The 27,979-nt window shown below is 43.4% G+C and overlaps 1 protein-coding gene across 1 annotated transcript; it reads left to right on the top strand.

The window, feature by feature from the left end:
• The first annotated feature begins 202 nt into the window (after window positions 1-202).
• SNTN (sentan, cilia apical structure protein) lies at window positions 203-23,426 on the top strand. Its single transcript, XM_082344855.1, has 4 exons — window positions 203-2,612; window positions 4,622-4,656; window positions 12,909-13,048; window positions 18,609-23,426. Exons 1-4 carry the CDS (start codon window positions 2,503-2,505, stop codon window positions 18,765-18,767), a joined length of 444 nt encoding a protein of 147 aa, XP_082200981.1. The 5' UTR covers window positions 203-2,502; the 3' UTR covers window positions 18,768-23,426.
• The last annotated feature ends 4,553 nt before the right edge of the window (window positions 23,427-27,979 follow it).

The raw sequence follows: 27,979 nt of genomic DNA, 5'->3' as shown, positions 1-27,979 counted from the left end.
ACAGAGCTGCCTATAGAATAACAGAATTGGATTAGGCCTTGAAAAAAAAAAATCAATACCCGTTATCCCAGTGCCTGGAGCCCAGCTCTGTAGTTGTGACACGCTCTGTAGTGACACGCTCTGTAGTTGTGACACTCAGGTTCAGTAGTTGTGGCTCGCGGGCTCTACAGCGTGGGCTCAGTAGTTGTGGCTTGCAGGCTCAGTAGTTGTGGTGCACGGGCTTAGTTGCTCCACGGCATGTGGGGTCTTCCTGGACCAGGGCTCGAACCCGTAACCCCTGCCTTGGCAGGTGGATTCTTAACCACTGTGCCACCAGGGAAGCCCTGCTACGCCTTTTTGATCCTAAGTTTGATTCATTCTTGAGGAGAAGGTTATCAATAAACCTGATTCCCAGTATTTTGCTTCCATCAGCACCATCGTCATCACCATCATCACCATCATCACCATCATCATCATGTTTCTTCCCATTTGTTTACCCCACCCTCCTATTCCAGTCTCTGCCCCAGGAGGTTGATTCCTCAGACTCCACCTCCCAGGCCTCCTTCCTGCTGGTTCCCTGATTGGTTTGGTTAATGGGAGGCACAGGCTGGAGATCAGAGCCTGGGGTATCTTTTCCCCACTCCCTCCCTGATTTGCCTGATTTGCAGCCGCGGCTGTCTCCCTTCATCCACGGCTTCTGTCAAGTGGCCCCTGCTCCAAGAATCCTGCTCTCTCTGGGCTCCGTCATCCGATTTCCTCTCCTTGCTCCTTCAGGACGAGAGTGGTAAGTCTCCCATCGCTTCTAGTCTCTTGGTGCCTCGACATCCTTGTTTATTTTCCTAACTGTGACCGCTGAGTGATCCCTTCATGGGTGTCTCTGATGCCATCCAAGTTAGAGTCTTTGTTCTGCCAGGATCCTGATGACATGTCATCTCTACTGTCATCTTCTCCGTGTCTATTATTGATTGCTCCCTGTGTATCAGACACTGTGCTTTCCACGAGAAACGTATTTCCATGAGGAGAGTATTATTTTATAAATGAGAAAGTAGACTTAGCCATTTTAAGGATCTTATCCCAGGTAACACAGCTAGTAAATGGCAGAGTCAGAATTCAAACTACTCCAGAGCCTCTGTTTAACCACCGCCAACAGTTCTGCAATACAGTCCATGTCAGAATCATCTGGCGTGTTTCTTACAAATCCAGATTCTCAGAAACCTACTCAGAGCTCTCCGCTGAGGAAACCAGCTGTTGGTTTTAACGTGGGCAGTGAAGCTGGCTTAGGGTCCTCACCTGCTCCGAGGGAGCTAATTGCATAGGTTAATTGACAACCGATGGGGCGGGCTGGCATTAAAACTCTGACCAGTATGGACAACAGTAATTAGTGAGATCAATCAAACTCTCTCTCCCTCCCATATTTAAATGAAAAATGCTAAGGAAATTAGGAGGTAGAGGGAGGACAGAAAAGAAAACCATAAAGAGAAGCAGGCAATGAGTAAGTGGAGGGGCCATATGGTGGAGCAGTGACCAGTGATGCAGTAACGACAGCAGCGTCCCTGGAGCCAAGCGGAAGCCGGAACAATGACTATTCCTGGCTTCTCTTGAGATCTATCTCCTCTCACCCATCAACTCACCAGTGATCTAAGTAATCGCTGGTCATGTCTTCCCTGACCCAGACTCATTTGACTGAGCTGACATCCCCCAGCTTTTACAGAACAAGCTCTAAGCAAACACAAGTGAAATAGCCTTCCTACTGGTCTTCCTGAATTTACTCTGTTCCTTTCTCTAAACCATTATTCACACTGAAGCCAGAGTGATGTCTCCAGACTGTAAATCTAAGTTTATCAGCCTCCTTGCCTAAAACTCACAAATGGTTTCCTATTTTCTTGACATAAAGTGAAAATTCCCTACCGTGGCCTCCCAGTTCCTGCGTCGTCCAGTCACCGTGCCTCCTCTTCCTCCTCACCTGGAGCCTCCCTCCCCCTCAGCCTCTCTGGTCCAGCTACCCTGGCCTTCTCTCAGTCCCTCCCGATCACCACACTCCCTCCTGCCACTGGGTTTCCCACAGGCTGTTCCATCTGCCTACCATGTGGATCCCTTGCCCTCTCACCTACTTCGTTCCTTCCTACTCGGCATCACACATCACCTCCCCAGGGATGTCTCCCTCACCTCCCTGACTGACACCAAACTCATAGCATCCCCCTTGCACGGTATTGTCACAGGGGTGACTTCTTTTGTGATTACGTGATTAATATCAGTCTTGACCACTAAGCTCCCTGGGATCAAAGTCCATGTCTGAGTTTTCTCACTGTTGTGTCCCCAGTACCTTGTACGGTGTCTGGCCCACAGCAGATACTCAAATATTTGTTGACTGCATAAGTGGTTTAATGTCTGCCTGCAAATAACACTAGGGAAAGGCTCTTCTACAAGGGCCACTGTATAGTTGCCATGGAACGAATGACAATAGTAACAGTGGGCAAGTAACTGTCGCTTAGGAAGGGCCGACACACAACAGGAGACCAGAGTATGTGTGGCTGTATGCACAGTACCCAGGACCAAGCACTCCACTTGGAAGGGGAGCCCAATCCTTCTGCAGCCGCAACATCTACTTTAGCACCTAGGACAATGCCCAGAAGGTCAGTGGCGCTTGGCTCTCCTTTATCGAGTTTCATTTAAGCTTGCAGGTCTACTTCCAGAGTTCATGGCTACAACTTGGTAGCCCAAATGGTGCCAGTTTGGTGCCTGTTACCCACCTCAATCCTGCTTTCAATTGAGTTGGAAAATTAAAGAGAACAAATTTGCAGCTTTGATTGCAAACTGAAAAAGTGATACAATTAACACAAATGTCTTTGACTGCCTCTTGAAAAACATTTGTAAATCAAAATTGGTAATGTTTTTAAGGGTATGACATATTCTTTCAAATTATCCATGAGAGAGGGAAATGGTTTTGGATCATGCAAATGTGTGAAATTATGCCTAATAAATGAGAAATATTCTTCCTTACGTAATTCCCTTTAGGGGACCTGCTTTAGTTCAAAAAACTTTTTGAGCACTTGACAGGTGCCAGGTATTCTGCGGGGCCAGGGGTAGGAGATATGGAGAATCTGCAGAACTCTTGCTGTCAAGGGCCTCACGCTCTGATGGAGGAGATCGTGGCAAAAGAAAATAACACGAGCCATGTTGCAAGTGTACATCGTGTAAAGTGTACGTAGGGTAAAGTGCACATCCTTTATCCTATGAAGGAGATAATAAGGGTGCAGAAAGGTAATAAGGGTGCATTTTTAGAAAATTAGGAGTAGCTCATGGAGAAGACCGTAAAAGGTCCAAGATATCATAGAGTCCAGCTTCCTAACTTCACAAGGAAGAAAAATGAGGCCCCCAAAGGTCACGATCTCTTGACTAGTTAGTGCCAAACCAGATCTCGAACCCAAAAGTTCCCTTTAAAGAGCTGTCAAAGATATGACCAAGTTCTACTGTTCTTACTGGCTTTCTCCAACCACTCCAGCCACTGGGGGTTGAAGTATCAAGCAGATGTTGTTTGCTTTTTATAAGGGAGCAGCAAGGTCCATCTCCCTGCCTCCCATCTGGTCCCTTTCCACTCTCCTTCCCATATATCAGGTGGAATAACTTCCCCAAATGCAAATCTGATCATGCTGCCCCTTTCCTTCCCACCACCCTTAGGTTAACAACCTGGGTCCATCCTAAGGCTCACTCCAAGTGCTCTGGTCCTGACCCTTGACTGCAGCCTCCTCTTCCACCGCTATCTCCTTCCCTCTCCATGTTCCAGCCACACTGTTCTTCCTCTGGTTCTTCAATCTTGCCATGCTTTCTCCCGCTTCCGGGGCTCAGCACACACTCTTCCCTCTGCTTGGAACACTCTTCCTCCTTCGTCACCTAATGATTCATTTGGTTCGGACAAAATACCATTACCCTGACCTGCAGACTGGGTTAGTCCTTCCCTGCCCTCTGTATGCACTCTGCCATTGCTCTGTATTGAATCACGGGTTGAACATCTGCCTTCTGCACTAGACTCTAAGCCCCAAGAGTGTGGGAACATCTCAATCATTCACTGATGCGTCCCCAGCCCCTAGCACAGTACGTAGATTCTTAGGCAGGCTAAGCTGCTGGAACAAATACACTTCAAATCCTTAGTCTTTTACAGAGCAAGAAGTTATTTTTTTCTTTTTCATGTGACAGTTCAGAGTCGGGGTTCCAGGTTGGTGGCAGTTTTACTCCATGCCACCATGTAGGGACACAGGCTGATGTGGCTTGTGGCTTCAAGATGCGGCTTCCAAAGTACTCCTGATAATTTCTGTGTTAACTGGCTGGAAACAGGAAAGGGCACGGAAGAGGCTGTGTAGAAGGTGACCACTTCTCTTCTGCTCCTTTTCCATTGGAGGGCATTTGGTCATATGGTCACAAAAGGCTAGGATATGTGGGCCAGCCATTGCCAAGTACTGTACTTCTTTACCATGTGACAAGGGGAGAAAGGATTTTGAAAGACAGATGGCAGCTCCACCAGAACACTCAGGGCAGATTTACTGAAAATAAATTAATTTTTAAATCATTATATTGCTCTACTTTAGATGCTGATATCAATACCCAAACTCCCAGAATCATTATGTTTCTATCATTTTGTTGGCAGCATTTCAATATCCAAACAACTGGCTTCAATAAAAGGTAAGGCCTGGGGTGACAGAGACGTCTGTGTTTCTTCTCTACCATGAGAGCATGCCAAGAGTTAAAAATAATAGGACACCAAAGAACACCAACGATGTAAGAGAGCTTGTAGATAAATCATCAAGCATTTATGATGTTCTTTTTATTCTTATTTTTATTTTTTTATAAATTTATTTATTTATTTATCTTTGGCTGCGTTGGGTCTTTGTTGCTGCGTGCGGGCTCTCTCTAGTTGCGGCGAGCGGGGGCTACTCTTCCTTGCGGCGTGCAGGCTTCTCATTGCGGTGGCTTCCCTTTGTTGTGGAGCATGGGCTCTAGGCATGCAGCCTCCAATAGTTGTGGCTTGCGAGCTGTAGAGCACAGGCTTACTACTTGTGGCACACAGGCTTAGTTGTTCCTTGGCATGTGGGATCTTCCCAGACCAGGGCTCGAACCTGTGTCCCCTGCATTGGTAGGCGGATTCTTAACCACTGCGCCATCAGGGAAGTCCCTGATGTTCTTTTTAAACATTTGGGAATTGAGGTCCAGTGATAGGAATGAGCTCACCCAAATTTAAAGGCCCAGCTATAATAGGAGCATGGATCCCTGACTCCTAATTCAGTGTTCATCCCACCATGGCCAGTTGGCCCTCCGTGGGCAGTATCCTCAGTGTGTCCAGAGCAAGACCATCAGCATCGGACTCATAAACCTTCAGTGGTATTCAGGGTGCAATCAGTCCCCAACTGCCTCTGTTGATTGAGCAAAACATAGTGTGGCAAACTCCCAAGGTGTAAACATTTGCCCTCAGCACTCCATTTTATAGGTAAAATATTTTTAGAGCCAACAATACTGTCATGGAAATAACAATATAAGAAAAAATACACTCATATACTGGGATCATTATCTTATTCCAAAACATGTGGCTTCTTTATAGAGTAACAAGCACAGCTGGATTCTACTATATTGCAGTTTTTTTTCCTCCTAGATGGCTGGTCTATGTCTCCAGAGGAGATGCTTTATATTTCTATTTAAATAAATCTTCAACTTGGTGAGAATATTATTGTTACACTATCACAACACAAGAGACCCATGATTTCTGTTTCACAATTTCAGGCACTTTTGATAATGTCAATGACAAAATATCATGTCCATGACATGATAAATATCCATGACATTTCTCGTATAACAGCCCCCTCTGGGAGGCTGAGGGGGGAGTGTAACTCTCTATCATCCATGCTGCCCACCAATACATACACACACACACACACACACACACACACACACACACACACACACACATCATTCCTGGCACCAGACTCCTTCCAGTAGACAACTGGGCCACATTTATTCCCATGCCTTAAGAAAACACAGGATAAATATGGCTCACCTTGCCAGAATGTATTTTATTCAATGGTAATTTTAAGTGTTATTCACTGAAATCAAGCAGGGCTAGATCATGGAATAGAAGTCAGTACCAACCCACATTTTCACTTCTGGCTGTTTGGGCTTATGCCCTTGATCTCTTGGGGGAGGTGGATAGAAATGGGTGTTGAGTACATATTTGCCTGTAGCATCCAAAGTAGTTTTATAGTGGAAAAGTTTGAAAAGTGCTAGAATATTGGGGAAACTATCAATCTAGCAAGAAAACAGAAGAGATCTAATTTTTAGTTCTGCCATACATGACTGATGCAAACTGGGAAAAACCACGTTTCTCCTGTAGGTCTTCATTTCTTCCTTTGAAAAAATAACTAATATTAAGAGAAGTTCTAAAATGAGGTGATTCTGACACTTTGCTGTACTGAGGTTTGTGTTTCTACTACACTAAAGTGTTAGGAACTCACTAGATGAAATGTTTCACATTTTAGGTTCCACTTTCCAGGGCAGGTGAGGAGAAAGAGGCAGGGATTGTTCTAAGTTCAAGTCAGCTCAGTTCAGCACACGTCTATGCTAAGGCCTACAACGTGCCAGGGCCTGGGAATGAATGCAATGATAAATAAGATGCAGTGACTGCCCTCAGGGAACATACAGCCTAGAGCTGCACTGTCCAATATGGTAGCCACTAGCCACCTGTGGATATGGAACACTTAAAGTGTGGTTAGTTTGAATCGAATTGTGCTGTAAGTGTAAAATATATGACAGATTTAAGAGACTTAGTAAGAAAAAGTGTAACATATCTGAGTAATTTGTTCATGTTGATCACATGCTGAAATGATATTTTGATAAATTGGGTTAAATAATATATTTCTAAAATAATTTTATCTGCATCATTTTACTTTTTTAATGTGGCTACTTAGAAAAAATTTCATTATAATTCGGGCTAGTATTACATTTCTTTTGGACAGCACTGATCTAGAAGGTAATTGAGACAGATAAACAGTGTTTCAGTCGGAAGGTTATGACAAGCTTATGTTTAGGGAAGTCGAGAAGCACAAAGGAGGGGCAGGTAGCCCTATCCCAGGGTTTGGGAAAGAATCCTGCAGGATACACTGCCTGAAAAGCAAGATCTAGAGGCCGCATGCGTCACGGTGAGGAACCAGACTGACTGTGTGACCTTGAGAAAGCTATTTAACCTCTCTGTGCTTCAGTTTCCTCATCTATAAAGTGGAGGTGATACTGGAACCCACCTCGGAGGACTGATGTAAGAATTAAATGAGTCAAATCATATGCCTCCCGTAAAGAAGTGGCGGCATACAGAGCGTGGGCTCCGTAATCGTCCATCACGATGCAAAAGCTCCAGGAACCAAGGAGCTGTTCTCTTAACGTGGCTCACTGCTCTCTCCCCAGAACTGGGACAAGGCCCGGCAATAAGTACTTGCTGGGAGGACGGAGTGTGTAAGGAGCTGCAGACAGTTTAGTATTATTAAAGCATAAAAAGTGAGGTAGGAGCTAGCAGGAAATGTGGACATGAAGTGCCTAGATTAACACCCTCCCCCCACCCCCATTCCAAAGGCAAGAGAGGCCATAAAAGACGCCCAAAAAGAAACATCAATCCTTTGCATTTTTAATGGCACTTCGCCCTTTACAATAGGCTTTCACATATTCGCTCACAACTCTGTGAGGCAGACAGGGCAGGAATTAGGAGGCAACACGCTGAGTTTATTAAGGGAAGAAACCAACCATAAAAAGAGGAAACCAAAAAACGCCTCACAAAGTCTCATCAGTATCGGTAGGATAACCGGAGCTCGTTTTTATCTTTTATTTTAAATTTTTTTCTAGTTCGGTTTTTACCACGAGCATATGTTATTTTATAGTCAGGGAAAATGCATGCTGTGTTAAAATGAATGGAGGAGAGGGAAGAGAAGTGGGCTAGTCCAGATGGAGTCCCCATTTAGAGAGCAGTCAGACCTGAACTTCATCAGAGGACTGGGAAATGTCTGGTTCCACAGCCTCCATGGAGATGCTCTTAAAAGGAGTTATTCCAAAGTGGCAGATCTTTCTATGGCCTTTGAAGGCAGACAGACTTTCGAATATTTCCTCTGCCACCTGGCAGCAATGTGACCTTAAGATTCTTAATCTCTCCATGTGTCAGTTTCCAATATGTAAAATAGAGACACAAATAGTACCTACCTTTCTGGGTTTATGAAGCATTAAATAAGCTTATGTTTGAAAGGCATCTGGCACACAGTAAACAAGAAAGGTGTCTATCATTACTTGCAAGCTCACTCACAGCTTGGAAGCTCACCCGTTCCTTTCCAGAAGGGCACAGCCAGGAGAGGAAGAGATTACTGTCCCCCAAGAGAAGTCTCAGGCCCAGTAGAACAAGCCATACTAAAACCCTGTCTAGTTATTCTGGGTTATGAATAAATAAATCAACTGATAAAAGTTACAGAAGGGATATTTACCTCCGAAGGAATTAAGGTGTTTCTTCTAAGCACTTTGCTTCTTAAAAACAAGACTATTTATAAACAGAGTTTATTCTTTAGCCACGTAAATGCCAAGTTACCACCATACAGCTCCTCACCACCTCAACCCCACCTCCCAGGAAAGGGAGACATGAGCTAAAAGAAATATGCCATCTCCTTGTTTTTGATGAGCAGGAAAGTCTTGGGTGATTGAGGAAAAAAATCCCAATTTTACTTTTTATTTTTATTTTTTTAATTTATTTATTTAATTTATTTATTTTTGGCTGCGTTGGGTCTTCGTTGCTGCGCGTGGGCTTTCTCTAGTTGCAGTGAGCGGGGGGCCACTCTTTGTTGCGGTGTGTGGGCTTCTCATTGCGGTGGCCTCTCCTGTTGCAGAGCACGGGCTCTAGGCACGTGGGCTTCAGTTGTTGTGGCATGCGGGCTCTAGAGTGCAGGCTCAGTAGTTGTGGCACACGGGCTCAGTTGCTTCGCAGCATGTGGGATCTTCCCGGACCAGGGCTCGAACCCGTGTCCCCTGCATTGGCAGGCGGACTTCCAACCACTGCGCCACCAGGGAAGCCAAAAAATCCCAATTTCCAATGTGAGTTTCAGGATGTGGCAGAAGTGAAGGGAAGAGGTGGATAAGGATAGGAGGAAAAGAGCTAAAAATTGAGTACAAAGAAACAGGGAACTTTCTGAGTCTGGGAGAGTAGTCTAGATGGAGGGCCAGCCACTGGACTAGCAGACAGAAGCCACAGGTCAGAATGAGACTGAGGATCAGAGACCAAAGAGGAAATCAAGGAGTAAGAAGCTAAGGATACAGGTTCTGCAGACATTGATTCCACAGATATTTGTGAAGCACCTCCTAGGTCCTAGGCACTGTTCTAAGTGCTGAAGTTTCCACAGAAGAGAAGACAGGCAAAACATTCCTATCTTCATGAGGCTTATGTTTTCAACATGGATTCAAATTCAACCTCTGCCACTTATTAATGTGTCCTCAGCAAGATCCTATCCTTTCTTCATCTATGGAATGGTATAATCATGGAGAGATGCACTGTGTTCATGGGTTGGAAGAGTCAACATAGTAGATATCAGTTCTCCCCAAGTTGCTCTCTAAGTTTAATGAAATATCACAAAATTCAAGTTGTTTTTTAAAAAAAAACAGACAAACTTATTCTAAACTTTACGTGGGAATGGGAAAGCCCTAAAATAGTCAAAACTGTAAACATCTCAAATGTCCTTCGGTGGTGAATGTGGTACATTCATATCATGGAATACTACTCAATGAAAAGGAAAATACCATCAATACATGCAACAACTTGGATAAAACGCAAGGGAGGGGCTTCCCTGGTGGCGAAATTGTTAAGAATCTGCCTCCCAATGCAGGGGACATGGGTTCGAGCCCTGGTCCGGGAAGATCCCACATGCCGCAGAGCAACTAAGCCCGTGCGCCACAACTACTGAGCCTGTGTGCCCAAACTACTGAAGCCCATGCGCCTAGAGCCCGTGCTCCACAGCAAGAGAAGCCACGACAATGAGAAGCCCGCTCACCGCAACAAAGAGTAGCTCTGCTCGCTGCAGCTAGAGAAAACCTGCTCGCAGCAACGGAGACCCAACACAGTCAAAAATCAAATAAATAAATAAATAAATTTATTTAAAAAAAAAAAACGCAAGGGAATCACAACATTGTAAAGCAACTATACCCCAATAAAAAAATAAAAACAGAAAAAAAACTCAAGGGAATGATGCTGAGTTTAAAAAGCCATTCTCAGAGAACTTCTGTATGATTCCATTCACAGAACATTTGTTGTTTCATAACGTATGAAGATGGAGAACAGATTAGTGATTGCCAGGGGTTAGGGATGGGGGAGGGGGCAGGTAGAAAGACTGGCTGTAACTATAAAGGGTTACTATGAGAGAATCTTGAGTTGGTGGTACAGTTCTGTATATTGATTGTGGTGATAGTTACACAAAGGTACACATTTGGTAACATTGCCTAGAACTACACACACACACACACACACACACACACACACGCACACACACAGGATGAGTGCATATGTAACTGGTAAAATCTGAACAAACTGTGGATCGTATCAATGTCAGTTTCTTGCTTTGGATGTTGTACTGTAATTATGCAAGATGTTTCTTGGGGGAACCAGTGCAGGAGATTGTTTTTGCATATTTATTGGCAATTTCCTGTAAATTTATAATCATATCAAAATAAAACGTTTAAAAACACAATAAAAATTTAAATGGTATAATAATCCCTATGGTGGTTATGAGAAGTAAATATACAACTTATTAAAGTATCTGGCACACAATAGATGCACAATAAATGGCAGCTCCAACTTCCTATCCCAACCAGATTGCTTGACTTGCTATAGCTTGTCCTTGACTTGCTCTAGCTTGCGAGCAAATAAGTGGGTACTCTTGAGTGAGGGGCAAGAAAGAGTTATCCATTTGCAGGACCAGGAAGTCCGAATGCCTCAAGCTTCGGCCTAATTGTGGGTGAGATGGCATGGGGGGATGGAGAGGATGCACATTTCCTCATGCAAGAGAAAGAGAGGCCAACACATTGATTAGAATGCTTTGGCAGATGTTTATATACACAATTTACCATTTTGTCGGAGTCCTGTTCAGAGATACAGTAAAAACTGAGAAGGTCCACAGTTTTTTTCCCTTCATCCATTCCTCTTAACTCTTGTCATTCCATCTAACTTTTTTTTTAATTTTTATTTTTTATTGGGGTATAGTTGATTAACCATGTTGTGTATTGAACTTTAATTAAAAAAAAAAAAAAACTAAATGCTTAAAATCTTTTAAAGCCTTCTCTGTACATGTGATGGAAAATCCTGATTCCTTTCCACAACCTAGGAGCCCTGCATGGTCTAGCCCCTGCCAACCTTTCTAATGAAACACCCTTTCAGCTTCTAGAATCCAGCCACAACTGTCTCCTTTCAGCTCCTCCAATGTGCCAGGCTCCTGATCTGAGCCTTCACATATGCTGTTCCCTGAGCCTGGAACACTCAACACAACCCTAATCCCAGGCTGACCCACCCCACCCTTTAGATGGCAGGTCCTTCCCACCGTATTGGTCTTAGCTTAAAAATTAATCTACTTATATAATAGATACCTCCAAGACAACCTATCTCAGTACTTTTCCTCTGAGACCCACTCTGTAATTTTCTATTTCTTCTGTTTCTATACCTTCTTTGCCTCATACAAGTTGCAAATATGCATAATATATGTGTATATGGAGAAATAAATAATTATCAAATATGTATAAAACAAATATATGTATACACACATATCCTCTTGATTATTATTTATTACCCCACTAGATTGTAATATAGATGAGGGCAGAGGCCACATCTGGTTGTGTCACTTCCATGTGCTGAACAGCTCAGAAAGTACCAGAAACACAGTAAGTGCTCGATACAAAAGTCACAAATATCTGACTGATCATCTTTCTTTGAATCCATGATTGTTGCACATTACCTGGGCAGAAAGCTGTTGGATTTTGTTTTTCTCTTCTCTTCTTCCTATTCATTCATTCAACAGCATTTACTGGCACCTACTTCATAGCAGGCATTTGTGCTGGTCACTGAGACTATAGTGATAAAAAAAGCTATGATCTCTGGCCTCATGGAGCTTGTATTATAGTTAGAGAGAAAGATGATTAAACATGTAATAACTGTAAAGCAGGAAAAGTTCTATAATAGGGGATATATTGGGGACTGAGAGAACAGAGAGGATAAGAATTTCTTCACTGTCCTTTGTGCAGTTCTCAGAGTTCACTGTGTGCTACCCACTGGAAGGGACTGAGCTAGTACCAGCCTTTCAAGGAATTTAAATCAGAGAAACCAGCTAGATCACTGTGATTGAGGTCATGATTCAAAGAGATCCCTTGTCTATCATGGTATCAAAGGACTTGTCCTGGATGTCATTCTCCTTTATCACACTGGCATGTGGTGATGCTCTATCTGACACAGAATATAGACTCCACAAGAGCAGGACTTTGTCTTATTCAATGAGGTATCCTTAATGCCAGGGACTGAGCCAGGCACACAGTAGATGCTCTATAAATATTTGTTGAATAACTGAATGAAATTACACATCGGAAGACCAAGGCTTAGAGAGGTCAGGTGTTTTCCCAAGGTCACAGGGGAAGAGAGTGATAAATCTTATCCTAATTCTACTAATTCTAATTCTTACTGAGGGACTTTTGTTCTCCATGGTTTAAAGATCAAGGATCAGACACCCCCATGTCCCACTCCCAGATAGGTGGCAAAGAGCCCAAGGCCAGGATCACATTGACACAAACCTTCCAGCCCTGTTCCCTAAGTTCCCCTGGAAGGTAGAGCCTCATGTCTGGAGAAGGGTCATTTCTAACCTAGGCTACACAGTTGTACATTTCTTCTCTCACAGCTCTACGCAAGGGTTCAGATCTGGAAAAAGCCATCGCCACTGCCGCTATGATTTTCAGAAACTTTTCTGACCCTGATGGTAAACTTGGGAAAGCTACTGCCAAAAATCTACTGCAAACCCAATTTAGGAATTTCACAGAGGTAAGAGAACTAACAGGTACCAAGAAAGATGGGGCCACGCCATAACGGCTGGCCCGAAGAGTCAACAACTCCAGCTCAAAGGCACCATTATGTTGTTTCATTCAACAAATGTTTACTGAACATCTACCCTATGCCAGGAAGTGACCTGAGCTCTGGGGTTAATGCAGTGAACAAGCTAACAATGCAGCAGAGTAGAGAGATGTGCTGAAAGAGTAATTAGAAATAGAGAACCGTGAAAGAGTAGAACATGAAGTGAGAGAATAAAACAGAGGGACCATCTTGGGCTTGGTGGTCAAAAAAGAGCTCCTGGGAAATTAAGGTATAGCTAAGATCTGAAGAACGAGCTCAAGAGTGAGCAGGGACTGGGGGCCGGGTGCGTGCGGGATGAGAATGATGGCATTCCCAGCAGAGGACTTGGCATAAAGCATGTCAAAGACCTACGAGGGCCAGTAAGTATTGGTGAGAAGAGAGAGGAAAGTAGGAAGCAGTGGAAGAGGAGGCCGGGGAGGTGGAGAGAAGCCACTTCTTACAGAGGCATAGCGTGAGGGCAGGAGGAAGCCAGGGAAGTTTCTAAATCCAGGTCGAAGAAATTACACCAGCTGCAGTAGGAGATGAGACTGGTTGGGATGGGGAGTGAAACGAAGAAAAGGGGAACTGTGGGGAAGGAATCCAAACAAAAGATGTTGGTTTGGACTAAGGTGGCAAATATGGGAGGCATCTGGAAGGTGGAATGAACGGGATCTGATACCCATGAAGGCTGAAGAACAAGGGGGGACAAATAATGATACCTCGGTTCTGACTGTGGGAAAAAGTGGGTGGTGGTCCCATTTCCAGAGAAGAGGAAGGCTGGAGAATAAGCAGATTTGAGGTGGGGTGGGAGGTGGGGGCAGGTGATGAGTTCTGTTAGCACGTGTCAAGTTTAAGATGTCCTTGAAACTGTCAAGTGGAGAAACTCGGACAGCAACAGGATACGTGAGCAGGAAGGTCAGAATAGAGATCTGTAACAGTGAGAGTGAGCCATATGAACATGGTTACTGAACAGAAGGGAGTGACCTAAATCATCTAGAGGCATCTTTCTCAAACCTCAGCCACCTGAATACCATCTTCAATATTTTCCCCATATCTGCCTATAGCCTGTATTATAATTTACTTAAAACTTGTTAAGAGAACACTCTACTTAAATTAAATTATTTTATAAGGAGCCTTGATCACCATTTTAAGTGTAAATTCAGTGGGTAAAAGTGAAAGGTAGTAAAAAAAATATAGATGACTGTTCATTCTTATTTAATATTTATTCTTGCATCACCTAAAATTGTGTTACATTCTACCGGCAGTACATGTTCAAACTTTGGAAGACACTAGCCTAGGGAAAATGCATAAGAAAAAAGGAGGGCCTCACACAGAACCTAAACCACCAACATTTAATGGTAGATTGAGCAAGAAAAAACTTAAAAATAAACAGTCTCTCAGGTTCTATGTGTATTCTGAGACGTTTAAAAGAGAAGTATTATAGTTCCTTTAAGATATAAATATACGGTTTTAGCCTACCACAGTTAAATAAGGTGCCACCCACTGGGGGAATCTGGGTCAAGGGTACAACTTCCTGTGAATCTATGATTGTTTCAAAAGAGTGTGTGTGAAATCGGCTTTTTTTTTTTAATTCCACAAGTAAGTGATTTTTTTAAAAGCCTGTTTCATAGAAACAGTGAATAGATTGGTGGTTGCCAGGAGCTAGAGGGAGGGGAAAGTGGCATGGTATAGGTCAGAGGGTGCAAATTTCCAATTTTAAGAAGAATAAGTTCTGAGGCTCTAATGCACAGCATGGTGACCATAGTTAGTAATACGGTACTGCATGCTTGAAGGTCACTGAGGTAGATCTTGAGCATTCTCCCCACACACACGCACACACACACACACACACAAGTTAACTCTGTGAGGTGATGGATGTGTTAATTATCTTGATCTTGGTAATCATTCCACAATGCATGTGTATTAAACCATCACACTGTACACTTTAAATATATACAATTATATTTGTCAATTATTCCATAATAGAGTTAAAAAGGAGTGTGTGCAGCAAGATCCTTTTTGACCCACCTCCTAGACAAACAGAAATAAAAGCAAAAATAAACAAATGGGACCTAATGAAACTTCAAAGCTTTTGCACAGCAAAGGAAACCATAAACAATATGAAAAGACAACCCTCAGAATGGGAGAAAATATTTGCAAATGAAGCAACTGACAAAGGATTAATCTCCAAAATTTATAGGCAGCTCATGCAGCTCAATATCAAAAAAACAAACAACCCAATCCAAAAATGGGCAGAAGACCTAAAAAGACATTCCTCCAAAGAAGATATACAGATTGCCAACAAACACATGAAAGGATGCTCAACATCACTAATCATTAGAGAAATGCAAATCAAAACCACAATGAGGTATCACCTCACACCAGTCAGAATGGCCATCATCAAAAAATCTACAAACAATAAATGCTGGAGAGGATGTGGAGAAAAGGGAACTGTCTTGCACTGTTGGTGGGAATGTAAATTGATACAGCCACTATGGCGAACAGTATGGAGGTTCCTTTAAAAACTAAAAATAGAACTGCCATATGACCCAGCAATCCCTCTACTGGGCATATACCCTGAGAAAACCATAACTCAAAAAGAGTCATGTACCACAATGTTCATTGCAACACTGTTTACAATAGCCAGGACATGGAAGCAACCTAAGTGTCCATCGACAGATGAATGGGTAAAGAAGATGTGGCACATATATACAATGGAATATTACTCAGCCATAAAAAGAAATGAAATTGAGTTATTTGTAGTGAGGTGGATGGACTTAGAGACAGTCATACAGAGTGAAGTAAGTCAGAAGGAGAAAAATAAATACTGTATGCTGACACATATATATGGAATCTAAAAAAAAAAAAAAAAAAAGGTTCTGAAGAACCTAGGGGCAGGAGAGGAATAAAGACGCAGACATAGAGAACGGTCTTGAGGACATGGGGAGGGGGAAGGGTAAGCTGCGACGAAGTGAGAGAATAGCATGGACTTATATATACTACCAAATGTAAAATAGACAGCTAGTGGGAAGCAGTCGCATAGCACAGGAAGATCAGCTCGGTGCTTTGTGACCACCTAGAGGGGTGGGATAGGGAGGGTGGAGGGAGACACAAGAGGGAGGGGATATGGGGATATATGTATATGTATAGCTGATTCACTCGTTATACAGCAGAAACTAACACACCATTGTAAAGCAATTATACTCCAATAAAGATGTTAAATAATTAATTAATTAATTAAAATAAATTTTTAAAAAAAGGTGTGTGTGTGTCTGTGAGTGTGAAAGAGAGAGAGAGAGAGAAAGAGACAGAGTACTACAGTGTGAGACACAGAAAAATGACTGGAAAGAAATGTTAATAATAGTAAGCTATCTTTGGGTAATGGGGTAAAGGGTTATTTTTACATGCTCCTATTTTTTCTAAATGTCCAATATTAAACACATATCATTTTTGAAATAATTTTTTTAAGAAAAGCTATTTTTTCAGCCAGAAACATCAGGCAGAATTAGACAAGAGATCCAAAGTTCTGGGGAGTCTTTACAGAGAGGGTGGGAGAACAAATCCTGTATCACCGGCTTACATCAGAGGCCGAAAGAAATGACAGATCCTAGAGAGAAAAAGAATGCTGCGCGTACCTGGCAAAACCTCAGCGAGCTTTTAACAAGCGTGAAGATGAGGACCTAGTAGACGGATCATCCTGGTGTGATGCACCATCCCTCTGAGGACATCAGAGGGAAAGAATTAAAACCAAAGTCACCAGGAAAGACACCTTCAGCCTCGTGTCCCTCAGTGTAGGCTAAACCCGGGAAAGGCAGCCGTTCTGGGATCGCTAGCAGCGGACTCAGCCAGACCACGGTGCAATGCCGCCCTCTCCTCCAGATGAGAGCAGAGACTGACTTCAGGGGCCCTGAGGGGACTGCTCGTCCCTGGCAACCTCAGTCTCAGTGGTGATAACTTCCCTCCACTGAGCAGACATGGAGCGTCATGGCAGAATGCTGTCTTGGGGGACTGCCCTGGCGGTCCAGCGGGTAAGACTCCGCGGTCCCAATGCAGGGGGCCCGGGTTCCATCCCTGCTCGGGGAACTAGATCCCGCATGCGTGCTGCAGCTAAGTCCGCATGCCACAACTATGAAGCCCGCCTGCCACAACTAAGAGCCGGCACAGCAAAAATAAATTTAATTAATTAATTAATTAGATAAAAAAGAATGCCGTCTTGGACCAGCCACCCAGCTCTGCCCCGTGAGAGTCCCTAAGGCAGGTACAGCATAAGAGTCTCCATTGCTAACTGGGCCTTCTCCTAAATCCTCACACAGGGTTCTCTGGTAGACTGAGCCACACCTTCTGGCTGAGGCCTGGGTCTGAAAGGAATATGTCCTTTCTCATAAGCCTAAACATAATTTGGGGGATCTGGCTTAGCCCTCTATAGCCAGTCAGAGATAGTAAAACTGAGGACCTAAAAGCACTGCTAAGAAGATAAAAAGCAAGATGGTGGGTCAGGCCCCAAGAAGTCTGGACCTCCGCCAGCTCCGTGGTCTTAAAATATGCAGCAAAAAGAGGAGGAAGACCTCCAGCCATCTCTGACCTTTGAGCAAAGAGTGCTTTACGCTAGTAAAGGGCTTCTCTCTCTGTCTTATCTCCAGCTCTTCCTGGAGGGAGACAGACACAGGTCCTTTCACCCTCACTGGTAGGTGTGACCTCTTGAGGAACAGCCTAGAGAAACATGAAAGGTCTAAGCCTGTAAGAGGAAGGTATCATCACTCTTAAAGTGCCTTAGTCATTGCTGTGATGGCTTTTTTTGCAGCCAGCACATGGATGAGTGTTTGGGGTTAAACTAAATGCAGTGAATCAAATGACCTTAACGTTTTTGATGCACTTGGGAAGATACGTCACGAGCTATGGCTGGAACTGAAAATCCCCTCCATTTAGGTGTTTTCACATGTTTTCCTTCACTCTGTTGCTGAGGACTATGAAGTTGGGTTTGATTCATGATCAAACTTAGGGCTGAACAATCTTCCACAGCACATATTTTCTTTTAGCGTATTTTTTTCCATATTTCTGGATAATCTTATGCTCAGTGGAGCACATAGTGGATACCTCCAATAACAAAGGGATTGTACTCTGAAACCATAACAGTATCTGTATCTGTAGAGACGTAGGGTAGCAGTTGAGTGTGGGCTCCAGAATCAAGTAGCCAATGCGCTGAATCCTGGTTCCACACTCATGGCTGCCTAGCTTGGGGCAAATCACTTCATTCTCACTGAGTCTCTGGCATTGCCTCTGTAGGGTGGGAAAATAATAGTTCATATTCAATAAGGTCACTGTGAGCACTCAGTGAGATAACCCATGAAAAGATTTAATACAGCGCTCAACTAGTAGCAATGGTAGCAACTTGACATGTTGTTAATAGCATGTTTACTATTGCGTATTATCTGTAAAACTGAGGTGGCATGATGAATTCGGTTTTTTTGCTTTTTCTTCTTTATTCTTACAGGGACAAGAAACCAAACCCAGATACAAAGACCTCCTTTCTGAACTCGACGAACATACAGAAAATAAGCTGGATTTTGAGGATTTCATGATCTTACTGTTAAGCATCACTGTAATGTCAGATTTGCTACAAAATATATGGAGTGTAAAAATTATGCAATAAACAGCTTTAAATATATAGTTAGACAAATTAAGGGCAAAAGACAGTATTAAATTATTGAATTTTTTTTCATTTTATTTTTAATTAATTGAAGGTACTGATCATGCACCTGGGGTTGCCTAGGATGGTTCTGATTGCTAATATTCAAACCCAGTGTAACTAAAAAGTCTATGCATACTCTTCAAAAATGTTTAAATAATATAGCCTCTGGTGCTTTACAATATGATAGATTTGATACCACTGAATATTGCATTGCTTTTGCTGCATCAACAGTGTCTTAGAGCACTTTCCTTATAATCATTGAGTCCCTCATTCATTCACTCATTAAACAATGTGTGTTGAACCTCTACTTGATGTTACTGCTGAGGATACAGTAATGAACCAGCCAATCTCTGCCTTCAGATATGCCTGCAGAAGTCCAGCAGTAGAGATAGGCTACGAACAATTTATCAATCAATTGCATATACAGTATAATTATAATTGTGATAAGGGCTACAGGATGCTAAAAGAGCTGTTATCACCAGACCTGGGATCAAAGTCAGATAAGCTCTACTGATATTCTGCAAAAGGCAAAACTATAGGGGGGAAAAAAAAAGAGCGGTGCTTGCCACGGCTGCAGGTGGGAAATGGAGTTGTCCACAAATAGGCACGAGGGAACTTTTAGGGGGGTTGGGAATGTTCTATAGCTTGATTGTGGTGATGGTTACATGACTGCACACATCTGTCAAGCTCTTAGAACTGCACACTAAAAAGGGTGAATTTTACTGTATGTGAATTCTACATAAATAAATATGACTTAAAACCCCCAAATCCCAATATTTTTGTAATTTCTGGCCATGATTTAACCAACAACTCCTTGAGAATATGATCTAAAGGTGGGCATGTCTTAAGGATACACATCCCCTATGGCTATACCTGTGTTCCTGAGTTTAAATTATACACACACACCCATCAATGCCTGAATCTTTGAGATAGACTTGCACAAAGACTTTTACTCATTATAATATTATTGTAGCTTCCTGAGTTCCCTCCCTCATCTCCTCTTTTCTTCCCAGCCCAAAACGTTAAGGAACCCTTTCTAAAGGGAGACCCCTGACCCTGGTCTGGAGAAGCGTTATCTCATCTTGCAGTGTTCCAAATCCACCAAGACCCGACTCCTTAGCCCTCCCTACTTTCCAAACCTTAGGCATTCTAAGTCCAAGAGTTTATGTACCATGTCAGGGAAAGCCCCAGACTTTACTCTGTCACCATCTTAATAGGAGGAATGTGTGTTCAACAAGACTCAACCCCTGTGCCAGGTACTGTTTTAGAAGCTTTACAAATATTAACTCCCATCATAACCCTCTGAGGTAGGTATTAGTATTATCATCTCACAGATGAGGAAACCAAAGCACAGAGGTTTTGATTTTCCCAAAGTCACACAGCTGGCAGGTTGGAGAGTTCTCTGCCCTCTCTGTGGGCATTGCTAATTTTGTTTTAATATTAGACTTCTTCATGAGCAATAATATAATTCAACAAAAATAACTGTGCACATTTCCGGCACTGTGTGAGAGAGAGCGTGGTACCAGCTGGGTCCTGGAGAACCATTTGGCATTCCTCAAATAGAATCTGTGGGCTGTGCTCCCTCCAAGCCCTTTGTATCTTAGTCACAAGTAGCTGAATACGGCAACCTTGGTGACCAATCGAAAGGTCAGATTCACACCTTTCAGAGAAGGAAAAAAGAGACCCTGGCCAATGGTGTGAGGAGGAATCTTGGAGCCATTCCAACCCTTGGGGCTCCCAAAGGATTTATGAATCTCCATCCCAGATGGGAAATCACACTCCTCTGAGGGGGAAATCAACTATAGAATCTATTTTAGCCCAATGCAAAGAATGAAAACAGAGAAAAAGCTCTTGGAGCATCAGTGACAGATAAATCGATGAGCCCTACGCTAAGACACTAGATCACAGGAGCCTCACCTCTTGGTTCTGGTCCCAGGATCGTGAGCTCTACTCTTCCAACAAAGGTTCCATCTTGAAAATATTACTGCATCACAGGTGATTATGGATGCAAATCTGTCCTGGGATCCCTTGGTTGCAAAGAACAAAGCCCACTGGAATCACATACACACATACACATATACACACACACACGAAGGAAAAAGGCACAGGTTGTGTTTATCAACAAAGTACAGCAGCATATGACAAAATGAAAGGGCAGAGAATGCAACTAATGTCCACGAAACATTGGAAACAGCGATAGAAAGCAAAATCAAGATTTTGCTCTTAGTGTCTCTTAAATGAATTGGTTTCTTGGCTCTGCTTCTGTCTGCATGTGGTCTCTGCCTCATTTCTATCTCTACCTCTTGACTAGTTGTTTTTTTGGTTGTTTTTGTTTTTTTCTGATTCTAGGCCCAAAAGCCAAACACATTGTCCCCATTGCTGGCTTCACTTCTCTCTTTAAATGCTCAACTAACACTCACTAGCATCTCAGAAGCCCAATTCCAATCCCCCAGCACGAGAACCTGATTGGCTGGATTCAAGTAGGGATCACTCCAGATCTAGCTGTCTGTGTTCAGGGATGCAAGTCATGTGCCCCCTCAGCAGGGCCTGTGGGAACTGACTCTGCAAAGTATATGGACAGGTTCTCAATGAAGGAAGGGAGGAGCCAGGGAGGAAATGACTGACAGAAAATTATAAGAATCTCTAATACAAAATCCATACTTGGACAAGAAGGGCAGTGTTATTTGCTTCTCAGGCATGGGCTCAGCAAACATAGGAATTGATGGAATAATCTCCTTTGTTACTCCAGGTAAAACCTTTCTTGCATCACTGTATAAAAGGAGCAAACCTGAGCCTCCCTGGGAAGGTTTCCTGTGATTAAATATAGTTAAGATCTTCCTGTACAAGAGCTGTGAGCACCCTTGCAATTTGGTGAGCATGACAGAAACATACCCAGTCCTGGAACTCCTAATTTTCTTTATTTTAGCCTCTAAAAATGGGTCCGAGTATGAGATCAGGAATTGTGCTTTAAATAGTCCTTTGTGAGAAAGGGGGAAAGTGCTGGAAGGAAACCAACAGGAGTCCTGCACATCAGCTGACCTTCGGCACTGGTAAAGCTAACGAGAGTTCTCAGCGGAATTCTGAGCTAAGAGAAGGAAGGCCAGTTCGCTGAATCTGGCGAAAGCTGACACAGTCCACGGACAAGGGGCGAAAGTAACCCAGCAAATTGGCCTTGAAAGACTTATTGTGCCAGTCTCTTTCCTCTAATTTCAATCTAGGACACATGGATTCAGATTTCTCTCTGATCTTTTGTGGGGTACGGTTTTGAAATGACCAACTTCTGGTGTAAAGCGGGGTCTCTGCCTGGTCTCCTCTACCGCGCACTTGAGGATTACGTTCCTTTCCCACATGTTCAATACTTCGTCCACAATTCTGAATGTAAGAAAAGTGGACGCTGACGTTTTTCGTATTCATTTGGTGATAAAACATAAACCGTAACTAACTAGAGGCTCTTGGTGGTCTTGATTTCTCCCACTTCGCACGAGTGTTCAGATGGTACGGCTGTGGGGTCTATGCCTCTGGGGGAATCGCTGGCCTGGAGAAGCGGACCAGTCCAGAGGGCTGGACTCTGGTCCCAGCTCCGCCACCACCAGCCCTGTGGCCCTGAAAAAGCCCTCCACCTTTTCTGAGGGAGTCTCATATTTTTTCAAATATAAATGTGGGATCAGAGTGGGACCTATTTTCTTAGCCAAGTCACTGTGAGACTTAAGGAAGCATAGAAATACTTCAGGAATGCAAAGTGGGCCTGTGTACATGTCTCATATCCATTCTGATTTGTCTAATTCTGGACAAATGGTCATTTTCATTATTCTTGCTCATGGCTGCCCCTAATAGAGCATCTACTACACTCAGGTATTGCCAGATGGTCCTTTGCTTAATTCCCTAAACAACCTTAAGAGATTGGTATTATGATCTCTATTCCACCAAAGAGAATGAAATTTAGAGAGGTCGAGTGACTTACCAGGGTCACAGAGCAATAAGTGGAAGATAAAACCCGGGCTTCCAATCCACATCTATCTCGTGCCACAGTCTGGCTCCTCTCTGTGAGGACAAGTGTGGATATAAAACTCCCCAAAGGAGAGCATCGCCATGATTTACAGCTTATACCTGATTATAATTAGCTGCTCTCCAAAACAAGGAGGAGAAAGAGAGAACGAGGAAGAGCAAGCAGCAGCGGAAGCATCTCACGCGTCCAGAACCCAAAGGGAATCAAGAAGCATTAAGGGAAAAAGCAGTAACAGTATAACTTGGTTTTCCTTGCCTTTCTGTGTCATTTAGGAAGGCAATTCTTCCTTTGGGGAAAGGCCATGGAATTTTAAAATCTGTGTGGTCTGTAGCCCATGGTTTTGCTTGAAGAAAGTATAAGTGGCAGGAGGGAGGCCATGGAAGAAGGGAAGGAAGGGCAGAAGGGCCCTTGGGAGAGGAAGGGGGTCCCGACATGCACCTGCTAGGCGGGGCGTTGTGGATGCTGATGTGGACGGCAGAACCCGGACTTTTCTTCCCAGCTCTGCTCCTGACCCCCTGCTTCTAGGTCTCAGATTCTTCCTTACTTAGTGAGAGGGTGCCCTGTGACCAGATGTCCCCCAAATCCCTTCCCATTCTGAAATAATCTTTTGTATTAACCAGGACTTTTTTTTTTTTTTTTTTTTTTTTTTAAATCAACTCCCTACCACGGTGGTTCTGTTGTCATTCCTGAGTTTGTGGCACATGGTTAGTACTTTTTTTTTTTTAATTTTATAGCTACTTTATTTATTTATTTATTTTTGGCTGTGTTGGGTCTTCAGTTCGTGCGAGGGCTTTCTCTAGTTGCGGCAAGCGGGGGCCACTCTTCATCGCGGTGCGGGGACCGCTCTTCATCGCGGTGCGCGGGCCTTTCACTATCGCGGCCCCTCCCGTTGCGGGGCACAGGCTCCAGATGCGCAGGCTCAGTAGTTGTGGCTCACGGGCCCAGCTGCTCCGTGGCATGTGGGATCTTCCCAGACCAGGGCTCGAACCCGTGTCCCCTGCATTAGCAGGCAGATTCTCAACCACTGCGCCACCAGGGAAGCCCAGGACTTTTTTTTTTTAAGAAAATTATAGCAAGTGCCAGTGACCATATGGACAAATTTTAATCACTTAAAAAGTTGTCTCTTCTACTCCTCTTTCCTAACTTTGACCTTGGCAGTCTGTGGTATAAGCCCAATACACAGAGGGCTAAACATCCGTAAGCAAGAGGTGTCCCAGAGAAAAAAGAGATAGATTTAAAAAAAAAAAAAAGCTGATGATTTCTCAATGCTTTGTAGATTAAAAACATGTAGCTATGCTTTATATAAGTTTTGAAAGTGCCACGTAAGTCACACAATTCATGTGGCCATTTACTGGCTTGTAAGTAACATCTTTAAAAGTGCCCTGCCCGTCTTGTATAGTATCCTCAACACCTAGAACAGCACCTAGAATGTAGGGGGTGCTTGATGAACATGAAACAAAAAAAATTAATGAATGAATGAGTCCTTCTCAGACAGAAGAGGTGGAAAACGGGAACATGAAGATATTTGCTTGGACACAGCTTAATGTCTTGCTGAAAAAAAAGAAAACATGGTGTGCTTTAATGGTACATGAGCAAACTGGGTCTGATGACAAAGACTGTGCTAGCTTTAAAAATCGGTAAGAATGAAGATTTATACTCAGTTTAAGATTGCTTTCGCTTTAGCTTAGCTCAGAACCAGCAAATCAGCCGTGCAAAGTATATTGTCAAGATCAAAGACACAGAGAGTGAAACATCCCCATTGTCTAGGGGCCAATAATGCCCACACAGAGTGGACAATCCATCAAGACAGTGGAGCTCAGAACCCAGAACCGCTCTCCAGCTGTGATTATCTGGGGGCAGAGCCTCAAGTACACTTCCAGCTCTTTCTGTTTCTTATGTATTATGGGACCTCAGCCAGGTCCAAAGGCACATTTTTATTTATAACATGAAGCTTTTTCAAAATGCAATGATTTGTCTTTATATTCCAAGAAATTTCACTGGCCTCATCTGCTTCTCATTATAGTTTCTTGTCCTTTTTTACTTTAAGAGTATGCTTTGACCTCAAGCAGATTTGCAGCCCACAGCGGGACAGGTTAATCCTGGTAAAGCTTTGGACCCTTCACCAGGGAGAGAGATGGAGGCCTCAGGAGCAGGACCGGGTTGATCTGGTCGTAAGGCAGCCACATCTCTAGTGGCCTGTGAAAGCTGGGAACTGGCTGCTTTCTCTAAATCTCTCTCTTTGAAGGAAAGAAAGCTGGAGGTATTGGGAGCCTCGAAGGACTTAATGAAAATCAATAACGAAATTAAAAGTGGGAAAAGGAGAACTTCGATTACTCTGACACTTTGGTCTTCAAGGAAAGAGCTTCGATTCCCCCTGCAAGGCATGTGTGGAATAGCGAAGACATTAAATGGCAGAGCAATGGGGCTTATGACTCATGAGCTGTCCACGCTGGATTCCCTCCACCCACCCGCTCCCTGAAATCAGAAAGGGAGGAGAGGTGAAGAATGGAAATTACTTCTAATCTCTGGGGGACCATGTGGGAATGAACTGCGGTTTCTTGACCAGGAAACCCCTTTGAAATTAAGCTCGAGGCAGGTGATGGGGCTCAGAGGAATGGGAGGCTTTTGTCAGCACCCTGAGGCCACACACGAAGCCAGCTTGCTTATGATGTCAGTTCTGATCTTCATTTCAACTGTCCTGAGCTGCTTCGGGGCTGATGCAAAACCTCAGGAAGAGGAGGTCATCACTCTTCCTGAGAAAGATGACCTGAGACATCATGTCAGTTGTGCCTGGAGCATCTCAGCCTGAGAACTAAGACTCTTACTCGTGTCTGTATCCTTACGAGGATGGGTTGATTGTACTCGTTGGCATGTACACAGCACACATTCACAATCAGCATCTATGCCCATTGCTCTGGGCTGATGTCATACGAGTCATAGATTTTGAATGTCACTACGTAGCAGATGATGCTGATGCCCAGCACGTATCTTCTCAGCACACCTGAGTCCCCCTGTCACCTCAGGAGACTATCTCCAGCTCGCTGACCACTTCCTACCTCAGGTACACACGTCTTTCTTCTCTGGAGCCCTGGGAGCTTGTTCTATAGCCGGCAGGGGACATATGGGCATGTGGAGAGTTAAAACCCCCAGTGGCAACTCTCAGCCAATGAGGAGGAAAGTCAATGACTAAATCCTCAAAGCCTCCCCACCCTTTGATTATGAGGCAAGTCCTTCACAGCTTCTCAGAAGGTCCCCAGGGAGACTGAGACCCAGTTGCCTCCAGTGGTAAATTACCCGTTAATATACTTTTATTACTTTTCCTCCTTTCTTTAATTCACTTCCCCAATTTCCTTACTTTTGCTTCCTAGGCTCGCCTTCCTATAAACTTCCTGCACTTAGTTTCCTGTCTCACGGTCTGCTTTGGGGGAGGTGGGTGAGTGTGGAATCCAAACTGAGAGAACCCCTCCCCTGACCCCTATACTAAGAACAGTTTTTCTTTCTATTTTTTTAATTCTTATTGGAGTATAGTTGCTTTACAATGTTGTGTTAGTTTCTGCTGTACAGCAAAGTGAATCAGCTATACGTATATATATATCCCCTCCTTTTTGGATTTCCTTTCCATTTAGGCCACCACAGAGCATTGAGTAGAGTTCCCCGTGCTATACAGTAGGTTCTCATTAGTTACCTATTTTATACATAGTATCAATAGTGTATATATGACGTGGATGGACCTAGAGACTGTCATACAGAGTGAAGTCAGAAAAAGAAAAACAAATATCATATATTAACGCATATATGTGGAATCTGATAAAATTGGTGTAGACAATCTTATTTACAAAGCAGAAACAGAGACACAGATGTAGAGAACAAACTTACGGATACCAAGGGGGAAAGGGGGGTGGTGGGATGAATTGGGAGATTGAGAACAGTTTTTCGTACATCATAAGTAATCAAAAAGTACATATGAATGTCTTGGGAAATCTTGCTAATCAAAAAGTACATATGAATGTCTTGGGAAATCTTGCTAATGGTAATTCCAGCTATTCCTTAGAATCCTTTGGGAGATGATTCACAGTTGGAGATCATGAGACAGAGAAGATGAAATACTTCCTTTCTTCGAAGAAGAGGGACAGCATATATATGAAAGCAGGGCCATGTGTGGTAAATGCAGGGAAATGTTATAGTTCTGCGTGCCTGGGACTTGGGTAGGTGGTAGATGAATGGTGGGGAAGGAGACAGGAAATAGGTATCTATCAATTCTCCCTCTTATTGACTCATTTTATTCCAGGTACCGCAGTAAAGGAGATTTCCGTATAGAATTGAGCTCAACCTTAACCTAAACAGGCAAAGAAGACTTTGATCAAAACTATTCAAATAGGGGAGAGAAATGGAACTCAACTCTAAATATAAAAGGGAGAAGCGGAGGTTTAGAGGCAATGGTCAGAGTGAGGGAGTAGGTGAAAAATTAGTAAGAAGAAATTGATTAGATATCAAGAGTGGGAGGATTCTCACTAAACTTGCTAATCCTGGGCTTGGCGGCTGCAGGAGAGGCCTGGTCAAGAGCTGGGCTCAAAGGCGCCAGGTTAAAGTTTGACCAAGAAGCTGGTCAAACCCTACCAGTGTGCTACCTCTGCTCCAACACAAGGAGTACGTGAAGCATTCAACCGTCCATCCACACTGTCAACACGTTCTTATGAAGCACTTCTGCTGGGTTCCGGGATACAGTGGGGGAGGAAGACAGACACGGTCCTTATTCTTATGAAGCTACATGGTTTGGAGGGAAGGTAGACACAAACTGGGAATTGCGTGGTTCGGTAAACACCGTGATGCGGGAAGCCCGGGAATATCCAGGAGGAACACCTGCTTTTTTTTTTTTTTGGATGACTTCCAGGATGACATGACATTGTATTTAAAGCCTTAAGGGTGAGTAGGTGTTGGCAAGGCAACAAGGAAGGAGAATAACATCATTAAGAATATGGTGGTTTCAAGAAATTGAAAAAAAGCTTGAGATGGGTGACATATATACACTAATATGCACAAAATAGAAAACTAATAAAAAAATAAATAAATTTTAAAAAAAGAAAGAACACTTTCCTATTCATAGCGGGAAAAAAAGTATTGTGAGCTACCTTCTTTTTAATGTACACTGTATGTTTATTACATTAAA

The sequence above is a fragment of the Balaenoptera borealis genome (genome assembly GCF_965194805.1).
Source record: "Balaenoptera borealis genome assembly, chromosome: 12".
NCBI classification, from domain to species: domain Eukaryota; kingdom Metazoa; phylum Chordata; class Mammalia; order Artiodactyla; family Balaenopteridae; genus Balaenoptera; species Balaenoptera borealis.
This window is presented reverse-complemented; position numbering and strand designations above follow the sequence as displayed.

Excerpts from the sequence above, each read along its gene's own strand:
- SNTN (XM_082344855.1), top strand. The coding sequence starts at position 2,503 with ATGTGTGGCTGTATGCACAGTACCCAGGACCAAGCACTCCACTTGGAA. Across the intron at positions 4,657-12,908 it reads ACAACTGGCTTCAATAAAAG|CTCTACGCAAGGGTTCAGAT; the intron begins GTAAGGCCTGGG and ends CTTCTCTCACAG. Across the intron at positions 13,049-18,608 it reads AATTTAGGAATTTCACAGAG|GGACAAGAAACCAAACCCAG; the intron begins GTAAGAGAACTA and ends TTATTCTTACAG.